The sequence below is a fragment of the Bos javanicus genome, chromosome 23, assembly GCF_032452875.1.
Source record: "Bos javanicus breed banteng chromosome 23, ARS-OSU_banteng_1.0, whole genome shotgun sequence".
NCBI classification, from domain to species: Eukaryota; Metazoa; Chordata; class Mammalia; order Artiodactyla; family Bovidae; genus Bos; species Bos javanicus.
The window spans coordinates 13,320,269-13,332,394 of record NC_083890.1 but is presented as its reverse complement, the minus strand read 5'-3'; the positions used below and the strand labels follow the sequence as shown (position 1 = coordinate 13,332,394).

Below are 12,126 nucleotides of genomic sequence, written 5' to 3'. Positions count from 1 at the left end.
CTCATTTGAGTGGCCCAGACAAAGCCTCAGTCTACCTGCCCAGGGAACAGAGGCCAGACTGAGGCCCCAGAGCCCAGCACAGCGACCCACCCATGTTACGAATGTTTGCTGAGCTGAATTCAGTCTGCGTGGCATCCAGTGGGCTTGTACTCATCTCCAGAAGGCAACAAGCCCTAGCTGCAGAAGGGACATATGTCGTCTGGGATGAGCCTGAACACTGTTAATAAGGAGCCAGGGTGGGGAGTCCCAAGAAACCTAACACTGAGAGAAAATGTAGTCCCCTTCCCTGGAAACTTCTGTCGGCAGTCTCCAGCCAAGCAGACATGGTCGGAAAATAGCAGTGACGTAATTCACGCCTCTTTCCCAGCCAGCCCAGAGCATTCTGGGCGCTCTGAGCTTCACTTCTGGTATTCCCGTACCTGGGAGCCCTCTCTTCTCCCCACATCCTCTAACAAAATCCCGCAGGACTGAAGTGCTTATGGATGGAGCAATAGCACATCTGGGATTTACTGGGATCCAGAAAGATTTGTGGATGGAGCAATAACATTTCCTAAGGGCCCACTGTGTGTAGGCCTAGACAGCGTGGTTTTCCTAGAGGTCATTTCTACACTTGTCCAGCGTAAGACTGGGCTCTCAGGGGGCTTCTCAAGAATACCTTTTGGAAAATAGAAAGGCGTCATTAAGTAAATGTCAACACAGCATCTGGGGGACTAGTATGCAGCCATCTAAAGATAATGGGAAAGTTTCTAAGAACATAGGGAAGGACTTACAATGCTAAATGAAAAAAAAAATCAAAGCATAAAATCATATGTGTATATGATCTTAACTGTAACAACTGGCTAGAAAGAAAATTAGATCTCAGAATAGGTCTATTTCTGGGTGGGGAATAACGAGGGTTTTATTTTTTTTATTTTGATAGTTCCAAAATGTGGTTTAACATCATCTATAAAAAAAGTAAACAAACTTTTTTCTGGAAAAAGCCAGATAGTAAATATTTTCAGCTCTTCAGGCTCCATAGTCTCCATCACAGCCGCTCAACTGCCTTTTGCAGTGTGAGAGCAGCCTTAGACAGTAAACAAAGGAATCCATGTGGCTGCGTCCCATGCGACTTGATTTATAGAAGCTGATGATGGCGTGAATCTGCCTCATGACCAGCCATAGTTTACCAGTCAGAAAAAAAAGAGAAAAGATCGGAAAAAAAAGTTCTTTAAATATTCTTTGACTCTAATATCTTGGTACTATGATTAATAGAACACTGCACATAAGGCGTAGAGCCCTGCTTTACTCTGGCTTCTTTGTATCATAAAACATTCAAAATCAAAAGTCGTAAATTAGAGACTATGAGAAGGAAGTTCTACACTGAAGAGAGGAGTAAAAATTCATGACACCAGTAATTAATACAAATTTTATCTCTGCTCTTAAGCCAAATGTATTTCATTCATTTAAATTGTCTTTTTATGTCCCTTTCCATGAAGTTTTATAACAGAGACCTCTCAGAAATCTCTTATTTTTAAAACATAATTTAGGGTGAACAGAAAAGGTTAAACTCTCATTTCTTCTTTTTCCCCCCTCCAGATTTGCTGAAGCTAAGGCCCTGGGAGAAAGCATAAACGAAGCAAGAAGTAAAATTGGTAAGCAGATGACACTCTGTGAGCCTCTTTCACAGGCCATTTTCCTGGTGAAATCAGGTCATGATGTGCTTCCAAGCAGTCGTGAGGACCAGTTTCAGGAGGTCCCTGCCAAGGAGGTTGCTTTGAGAGCACCTCTCCTTGGAAGTTTGTCATCTCTCCCACCATTCATCAGGGAAATCACTTTCTTTTGTCTAGAACTTGAACTGTGCATCCTCATGCAGGCCTGAGTTTGAGCATCCCAATGGGCAAGTTTTGTCTGTCCCTGGTGTTTTCCAGCAATAGCTCAACTGGTCATAACTGTACTATTGCAGCGACGGTTCACATTTTTAAGGGACTGTGGAACACTTTCACACCTCCCAGAGTTATACTTATCATTTTTGGCCAGGTGTGCATTTTTCAGCACCATTTCCTCTCTTTCAGTAACTAGGAGAATGAGAGGCAAAAATGAGTCACTCTGCCCTCCCAGGACTTGGGCTGCCCAATGGAGCTCCCCCAGTTAGGTGAGCATCCCTGGAAAAGCGAGGTTAAGGCAAGAGGCAACCTCGGTAATACTGTGCCTCAGATCTTTGTCAAAGTGAGAGGAAGACGCTTCTTTCACCCGAAGCTAGAAGACACACAGAGACCCATCTCCCAGGCTGGGCAGCTTCACCAAGGGGGTCCCTTGTGGCTTCGTCTCTGTGCTAGCTAAGACAGGAGTTATCTGGTACAGCTGACTCCTGTGTCCCCCTCGTCCCGACCTCTCTGCTCTCATAAGTGAGGACAGGACAGAAGGCCACTCTGAACGTCCCTTTTGGCTTTTCCTACAAAATATGGCAACTCACAATAGTCTGGGGTCGTTTCAGTTAGGGAACCGGGTAGCCCTGCATCCTCCACTGTGGCCTGAACAAAGAACTGAGGCCAGCAAGCCCCGAGCCACGCCCAGCACCAGGACAAGGATCTCTAGAGTCTCAGAGGTTCTCGACTTAAGGTCCAGCAACTTGGATGCAGGGAAAATGCACCTTTATTTTCACTAACCTCTAACTGCAATTTAGCGCTCCGTCCAATGATGAAAGTCAGCAGCAGGCCACAGTAGAAGTACTAGCACCTGTCACAGTGGAAATTACCAACATTTTCATTTCACAGCACAGTTGGCAGACGTTGTAAAATATCTTTTATACTCATCAGTGCTTCAAAATTACAGTAGTTATTAGACTCACCAGTAGACCTTGTTATTTAATGCACTTATATAAAAGCACATATAGCTATTTCTATTCACAAAACTTTTTAAAATCTTGGTAACTATTTCAATGTAACTGGTCTCTCTTAAAATCCTATGTAAAACTCCCTTCTTGGCTTGAATTCTCAAAACCCCTAAAACCATATTAAAAAAAAAAAAAAAACTGAAGGTCAGGAGCACTTTTCTAGAGATAACATTTATAGTTTATCGGACTCTCATAGCGATCAGTGACCCAAACCAATGACGAGGGAAGGGGAAACAGGCCTAAGTGGATTCAGAGCCAGCTTGTCAGAGTCATCTGACTCGAAGGACCTAATGGTCTGGTTTCACTCCTGGGGAGACAAGAGGGGAGGGCATTTTATGAATCATTTCTCCCCAAAAAGTGACATAAAGTTTTGCCCTTGGAAAACATCTAACTCTCTAAACCAAAATCAAACTGTTCCAACACCAATGAAATATACAAACGGTGGAAGACAACAATGGCCCATTCTAATATACTTAGTGTTTCACTCTGAGTACAGTGTGTTGCTGTCACAAGTAATTTTAAATTCTCCATAATTTTGATGCAACAACACACATTGATGGATCCAATTTGCCATATTTCTTGAGATTAGGCAAATCAGAGGCTGCCCCACAGCTGCCCAGGCCAGGGATCTGAAGGCTGTAGTTGGTATTCCAGACAATATGTCTGTAATTTACACACAAAAGGTCCAGATGTACTAGAGAGAGCCCTGGGCAAATAAACCTTTGTGTTTTCTGCATAATAATAAGTAGAGTTCACAGCAGAGTTAAAACTCAAACATTTATTGCTAATGAGAAAGTGGCTGGTAGTTCAGTGCTGCTAATAAAACCAATGTCACTCTTAAGTCATTTTATGCAAATAATAGGCTTAAGACCCACCTCCTGGCCACCCATCTTTCAGATGCGCTCTTGATACGAGGTGCGGCCAAGGCAAGTGGATCACTGAGACTCAGCCGCCTTACGCAACAAGCCCCTGACAGCGCTTGACCACTGTGAGGAGCCCCCACCACCAGCACCACTGCATCTCAGACACAGGGTTAAGACTAAGGAAGTACAAGGTGGAACTTGTACACATATTTAAAATTTCCGAGGCAACTTTGAAGGAAACTGGTTTCAAGAGATTTACAACATTACTGAGTGTATTTTTTCCTAGGGAGAAATTAAATCAAATGGAATTTTCATCCCCCTACAAGTCCTTTAGTGAATCTAACAGCCTGGAGGTGGGAGCGTGGCACGGATGTGCCATGACGTGCGTAGGGTGATGACTCAGCTCAGCTCCCAGGCTGGGCCACATCCTCTCTCCGGACCCTCGGGCTGAAGTGAGAAGCTGGGGGCGCACGTGCAACTGGTCTGCCGAGGGGAGAGGGAAGCTCTGTCTGTGATCTACACAGCTAGCCCACACGCTTCGACTGCAGGTTGCCACTGTCTTCTCGGGCAATTTGGTTTTTCTCTGATGTTGTGATCCAGAGCTGCCACTTGAATTTCATTCTTTTTTTTAAAGAAATACATTATTTTTTCTAATTTCTGGCTGCACCAGGTCTTCATTGCTGCACACGGGCTTTCTCGAGTTGTGGCAAGTGGCAGCTGCTCTCTAGCTGTGGCGCTCAGGCTTCTCCTTTCGGTAGCTTCTCTTGTTGCTGAGCATGGGCTCTAGAGCACCCGGGCTTCAGTACTTGCAGCTCCGGGGTTTAGTTGCCCTGAGGCACGTGGGATCTTAGTTCTTGGACCAAGGATCAAACGTGTGGGCCCTGCATTGGCAGGCAGATTCTCAACCACTAGGCTACCGGGAAAGCCCATGAATTTCATTATTAAAAATCCCTAGAGTTTATTAGTTCGGGAGCAACCATATAATATCTAATTTTCACATGGCATAATCATTCAACCAAAATTTCCCTGTTATTTTCCTTTCTTAATTCAAACCAACCCAAACTGAGTCGATTAACTCTTGCCACAAACTCTTTTCTTCGTCATTCTCTGTACACCATTTACATCAGTCCTGATGCTGAAACAAGTTAAAGTCAGAAATGGAAGAAATGACTAATTTCTTCAGGATCTCCTCCCCGAATAATGAGGTCTTTGTTTTCGAAAGGAGAGCCATTTTCATTGCATTTTCCTGCCCCATACTCAACAGCATTTAGGCCACTTCCCATCATAGGTTCCATCACACATTCATATACACCCTGCCTCCACTGATCATATCTCTAAAAATGCCATTAAACCGCAGGAAAAGAAATAGACGGCTTCCAAAGCAGAGGCACAATCTAGGCCGTTTTTCACTTATAAGAATCCTGGCGTTGGCTTCTCTACAGCAGTGTGCTACCTCTGGCAGCATTGTCTTTGGCCTCAGAGAACAATGAATGGCTGTTCCTTGGCATGAGGCCCACGCTCGCCCAGTCTGGGAACAAGCAGCTTCAGAGGCAGGTGAAATAGCCTGACTGACGCGTCTTGGCACCTCTTCACCCTCCACAGACCCCTCTAGGCCTAAGTGAAAACATCCATCAGAGGATGTAGCACAGAAGGGTTTTCCCCGGGGAGCCAATCAGTGATCGCTTCAGAAATCACAGGAAATGTAACAGAAGTAGATGTCAGTGAGCAGGGAAGAAGAAAACCCAAATGCTAGAAAAGCTGACAGAACATTCTGGAAGTTTTCCCTCTCCTGCTTCACCTTCAAACAAGGAACGCCAGCCCACCATTTGAACAGTACCCTTTTAAAAAGTGTTTCTCCTGCGCGTCTGGGGTTTGGGTAGGTCATTGCTCAGATCTGGGTCTCCATCAGCAGAACTCGTGGGATTATTTTTCCATTGTGCATCTTCTGTACGTTCATCATCTTCTGAGGTTTACTTCTGGACCTACCCGTGCATGTTGGCTTCTAGTATCTCACCCTACATCCAGATTGTCTTGTGAGGCTGTGAAGGCCTCAGTCAAGTTTATTCTCTTGTTACTATTTGTCACCAGCTCCAAATAACTGCACCCACTGCAGCTTCACGGAGCACTGACGCTGGGCCATGCCAAGAACTTAGCAAGCGCATTATCTCATTTAATCTACGCAGAGAAGAACCGCAGTCAATACATGTGTCATAGATTCTAAAATACACAAGTTTTACAGTCTTAACACCTCTGAAGTCAGGAAACATTTAACAATCCATTGGCTGTCTTTTCATTTTAAAAACCTCTTTAATGAGACCAGATCTTACAGCTGATGTAGCCTAGATTCTCTGAAATATCGTATGATCGTTATTTTGCAGATTTTTAAAAAATGGAATTTCAGGGAGGTGGCCTGCTAAGTGGCCAGTCTGGGATCAAAGTGCATTTTTGTCCAACTCCAAAACTTTTAAATACAGTATATTATCTCCATAAATTCAGATTTACCTGCCTCTGAAATTTTCTGAGTTTAATATTTCACTAAGCTATTACTCAGTTTTCCTGAATCTTGTTGCCCTTCATTTGATATGCCCAACAAAAGGCTCATACTAGACCCTAGCTCGTGCATATGGAGCCCAAGAAGATGAAAAGGGTCTCTGTAACATGGTTAATGATTGGTCTTTCACCCAGTGGAGCTCAGTGGCAAGGATGAGTGGGTTTGACACCCAGCCTGTCCTTGCTCTCCATCCCTCGTGCACTGGCCCACAGTTGCACTGACCCTTAGAGAGGGGTGCCTTTTTCTAATTTGCAGAAAGGTGTGCTGCAGACCTGCAGCAGCCCTGGAAGGTTCAGTGTCCCACATGGGTCTCAACTCTCATTTCCAGTGGTTTGCAAAATAAAATAGAGGGGTCGTATGTTCAGGCTCTATACAGTTCCAACTGAGTGCACTTACTGATGCTTCAGAAAACATGAGAGATTTCAAATCACAAACTTAGATGAGGTTTAGTAGAAATGGGTGTAATGAAGTACTTATGCTTAGGTACCAAAACAAGCACCAATCAACTGGGCCAGAAAAAGCCTGGTTAAGGGCAGGCAAAGAAATCATCAAGGGCCACAAAATTAAAATATGTCACCATAATGTGAAAAAATGCATGCTCTCAAAATTAAGAAATGCGAAAAGTCAAGGTGACACCCTTTCCCTCTGCCCAGCATTTCCATGTGTGTGCACTGCATTTCCTGGGAATTCTGCCTGTCTACGGGAAAAGAGATGGTTCAGAGAAAAACAGTAAAGTCATGATGAAAATGTTACAAGGGGGATTTTTTTGCTTTATTAAGTAATTCATCACATGAATTTTAAATAATAAGCTCTGTTTGCACATTAGTTTGATTTTTTAATTACTCTTATCAAACAAATTTAATTAATTTGTGTTCAATTTGTATTGGCCAGGATGTTTGGCTGTAAGCATGAGAGGAATTTTATTGTCTCATGAAAGCAGGAAATCCAAGGAATGCATTTGGCTTCATGTGCACCCTCCTCCCCATCCTCCACTCCGTCCTCTCCCTCCCTCTCCCTCTCCTCTCCTCTCCTCTCCCCTCCTCCCAACTCAACTGGGTTCTCTGGGAGTCTCTCCCAATTTAGTGGGAAGGTGCTTCTCAAAGGTCTAAGCTAATGTGGACCATAGCAGGGGTCATACAGCATGATCCCCAGGGCCATACAGCATGATCCCCGGGGCCATACAGCATGAGGTGAATGGTGGCCATGCAATTGAAGTTCCTTCTGTATTTATAGCCACTCCCCATCCCTCACATTACTTACTGCCTGAGCTCTGCCTCCTGTCAGATCGGCAGTGGCATTAGATTCTCTAGGAGCATTAACCTTCTGTGAACTGCACACGTGAGGGATCTAGGCTGAGGGCTTCTTATAAGAATCATCCTGAAACTGCCCCCACCCCTACACCATCTGTGGGAAAATTGTCTTCAACAAGACCAGTCCCTGGTGCCAAAAAGGCTAGGGACCTCTGGATGATAGATTCATAATCCCAGTAAACAGAGTCTTTTCCAACACTGTTGGCAAAAACCCCTAGAGGGGGAATGACCCGTCTGGCTTCTGTCGTGCGTCCATCTCTGAAGGAGACCCTGCATCCAGGGAGTGAAACGTTCTGATTCACTGGTGCTACATCCTATGTCCCCTCCTCAGGACTCAGCGCACCTGCTCCATAGAAGCTGAATACAAGTTTTAGGGAACTGAAGAAGTCTCTGTCTCCAAAGGAAGAAGTACTGGGCCGACAGCAATCATATTCACTACAAACCTCTAAGATATTGATCTGCGGCTTGAAACAGGATACGTCTGTAAAGGAATGGATAGTAGTTCCTATGAGGGACCAAAACGCTTAGAGTTATTTATCCTGGAAAAAAAGGAAGCTGTGAATGAGGGATTTAAAAACTGGCTTTACGTACCGGTGCCTCTGCTGTAATGGAATAAGTGCAGTCACATACTAAAAAAAATAGCAGGGATTGTAGGAAGATTAAGACTGGAAAGACTTCTCAAAGCCCACGCAATTTTAAAACTAGTGCTCTAATTCAACCAATTACAATCCTAATAAAAAATAATTATATAAATAAAAAGACATGTTAAATTCCTAATGCATAAGGAAACACTATGCAAAACATCCATTTTTCTCCCAAAACAAGGCTATCGTGATAGAAGAGCACATAGGAAGGTCTGAGGGCTGAGTTGTGGAAATGTGAACAACACATGCACAGACAGAAGGGCCCCACAAGAAGAAAGAAGCGCTTCCTTCTAAGAAAGAGCACTGGCCACACTGGACTCAGAGGAGGCATGTGGGGAGAGGGGCTGGGTTCAGTCCTGACCGTCCCCGCTGCCCCCTGGGCTCAGCTCTGCTAGCTTCCTTTGTATTTAACAACCTTTTCTTGAACTTTCTAGAAAAAAACGCCCTATGTCAACAAATGAACCTGTTGTATGACACTGACTCCAGCTCCACCTAACCAATCCCATGTGAGTGGTTCCTATTAAACATAATCGTGTGAGGGCACACTGTGTATTACTTGGTGTTGTGCAGAGGGATCAGTAAATTGTAGCTCATCTTTAAAGAGACTCAAAAAGGAAGAGATGATTTTCAGTTGTATTGAACCTATAGCTGATCATGTGAAACAGACATTTTGTCAGAAAAGGTGACTAACAGAATATAAATTCTCAGAATCACTAAAAGCAGGATAGATTGGCACCTTGTGAGATGACTTGGTGTATCCAAAGATGAAAAGAGCAGAAGGAAGATTTCTTAAAGTCCTTCCCTTAACAATTTAGAATGTTGAAATTCTAAGACGTGCAGTTACCGGAGTGACAACCCATAACCAGTATGACTGATATCTTCATAGACTTGATTGAATGTTTGCTGTCTTAGTTTGGAGATCAGACAACAACAGCAAAATGATTTGAGCAAGCTGGAGGACTGTGGAGTGTATTAACTGACAAGAGGTAACACTAATAATTGTCACATATAAAGAAGGAAGCAGTGATTTGGTTGGAATGTCAGCCAAAAAAAAAAATTGATGGATGGCTGTCTCCCAAGACTCCTGACAGAGTGGTCCTACCTTAGTGAATGAAACAAGGTCCAGGATCTGGCCCATGCAGGGTGAACTCAGGAGGGCTGTCCCCTGTCAATCATACTCACTATAACCTAGAGAGGCAGTCTATTAATTTACCATGGAGGATGTTCTTTTATAGACAGGAACTCTTAAACTGCCTCTGTCCAAGGCCTCTTCTCCCAGGAACAAAATAGATTCGTTACTGGAAGGTTAGTAAATAAGCATCCCCAAGCACAAAGGGAGTCAAATCAGAGAAGTGTTTTGAGAGCAAGGTTCTCACAGGCACGGTGAAGCCCTGCCAGGCATCCAGTGCCCAGGGGAGTGAATATCCCCACAGAGATTCCAGGCAGCCTCCACCCCAGCCACCTCTCTTCTGGGCACAATACACTTTTCTCCAGAAGAGACAATACCATATGCTAGGTTTCTACTTCAGTTCAATTCAGTTCAGTCGCTCAGTCGTGTCCGACTCTTTGCGACCCTATGAATTGCAGCATGCCAGGCTTCCCTGTTCTTCGCCATCTCCTGGAGCTTACTCAAACTCATGTCCATTGAGCTGGTATGCTATCCAACCATCTCATTCTCCTTCGTCCCCTTCTCCTCCTGCCTTCAATCTTTCCCAGCATCAGGGTCTTTTCCAATGAGTCAGCTCTTCGAATCAGGGGGCCAAAGTATTGGAGCTTCAGCCTCAGCATCAGTCCTTCCAATGAGTATTCAGGCTTGATTTCCTGTAGGATTGACTATTTTGATCTCCTTGCTGGCCAAGGGACTCTCAAGAGTCTTCTCCAGCACCACAGTTTGAAAGATAAATGCAAGTACAAAATAAAAAGTTTTTTTAAAAAAAGAATTAGAAAACAACAGTTTCTCTAGACTCTTAACTTATAATTTCAAAGTTGACCTACATTATTTTCTTTAAAGTGAAATCTCAAAACATCCTGTCTATCCATGCTGTGTGTCCATCCATGCTTAGTCCCTCAGTCATGTCCAACTCTTTGTGACCCCAAGGACTGAAGCCCACCAGGCTCCTCTGTCCATGGGGATTCTCCAGGCAAGAATACTGGAGTGGGGTGCCATGCCCTCCTCCAGGGGATCTTCCCAACCCAGGGATTGAACCCAGGTCTCCTGCATTGCAGGCGGATTCTTTACCAGCTGAGCTACAAAGGAAGTCCCCTATGTATTCAAATATAAATGCTCCAAATAGCCAGAGATAAAGAAAATGCCTTGGATTATTCATCTTTGAAGACTGTCACTCTGGTATTCTCTAAGTAGATGCTTTCAAAGCCTCCTGTCAATGACCTGCTCCCTCTGATATCTCCTATTATAATACACCCCGGCGTATGCTCACCACCCTCAGCCACAGACCTGCTCAGTGCAGTGGCTTCCTCTTGGATTTACCTGCTGACAGACTCTTCGCCTGACAGTGAACTTCTCTTTCAGATACATAAACCAATTCAAAGTCAAAAAATAGTAAGATTTCAGGGAGAAATATCAATAACCTCAGATATGCAGATGACACCACTATTATGGCAGAAAGCAAAGAGCATCTAAAGACCCTCTTGATGAAAGTGAAAGAGGAGGGTGAAAAAGCTGGCTTAAAACTCAACACTCAAAAAATGAAGATCATGGCATCCGATCCAATCACTTCATGGCAAATATATGGGGAAACAATTGAAACAGTGACAGATTTTATTTTCTTGGGCTCCAAAATCACTGCAGATGGTGACTGCAGCCATGAAATTGAAAGATACTTGCTCCTTGGAAGAAAGCTATGACCAACCTAGACAGCATATTAAAAAGCAGAGACATTACTTTTCCGACAAAGGTCCGTCTAGTCAAAGCTATGGTTTTTCCAGTAGTCATATATGGATGTGAGAGTCAAACCATAAAGAAAGCTGAGTGCTGAAGAATTGATGATTTTGAACTATGGTGTTGGAAAAGACTCTTGAGAGTCCCTTGGACTGCAAGGAGATCAAACCAGTCACTCCTAAAGGAAATCAACCCTGAATATTCACTGGAAGGACTGATCCTGAAGCTGAAGCGCCAATACTTTGGTCTGATGTGAAGAACTGACTCACTGGAAAAGACCCTGATGCTGGAAAAGATTGAAGGCAGGAGGAGAAGGGGACAACAGAGGATGAGATGATTGGAAGGCATCACTGACTCGATGGACATGAGTTTGAGCAAGCTCCAGGAGCTAGTGATGGAGCAGGAAGCCTGGCGTGCTGCAGTCCATGGGATAGCAAAATGTCAGACACAACTGAGTGACTCAGCTGAATTGAACCGAACTGAGATACAGCAATGAGATCTGAGAGCCCAGATCAGGGGCCAGAGCCAGGTCCTGGGGTGGGAGTGGGGCGGGGGTGGGTGGGAATGACGTCAGGAACCCATGCAGCTCCAGAGCCCAGCACACTGCCTGTACCTCCCTCAGGGCCTCTTGCTACCTCTGTGCACGTCTGCTCTTGCAACCGGTTGACTCTGCTGACCATGGGTCGTGCTTGCTCATGGTTTTGGTCTGTTCTGGCCCCAGCTGTACCTGAAAGCATCCTTTAACTCTGTCCCCAAGGTAACAAGCTAAAGATTTGCTTGTTTCTTAGCTCAAAGTTCCTTAGCTCAAAGGGCTTCTCTGGTGGTTCAGATGGTAACCAATCTGCCTGCAATGTGGGAGAACTGTGTTTGATCCCTGGGTCGGGAAGATCCCTGGAGAAGGAAATGACACCCAACTCCAGTATTCTTACCTGGAGAATTCCATGAACAGAGGAACCTGGCAAACTACAGGGAGAACTCCATGGACAG

General features: G+C 44.5%; 1 protein-coding gene across 5 annotated transcripts in view; it reads left to right on the top strand.

The window, feature by feature from the left end:
* KIF6 (kinesin family member 6) overlaps window positions 1-12,126 on the top strand; it is a 422,151-nt gene that overhangs the window by 340,541 nt on the left and 69,484 nt on the right. For all 5 annotated transcript variants that reach the window (XM_061398076.1, XM_061398073.1, XM_061398075.1 and 2 more), the window contains exon 15: window positions 1,576-1,631. In XM_061398076.1, coding sequence (XP_061254060.1) covers window positions 1,576-1,631 — 56 coding nt within the window. The remainder of the gene's footprint in view (window positions 1-1,575; window positions 1,632-12,126) is intronic.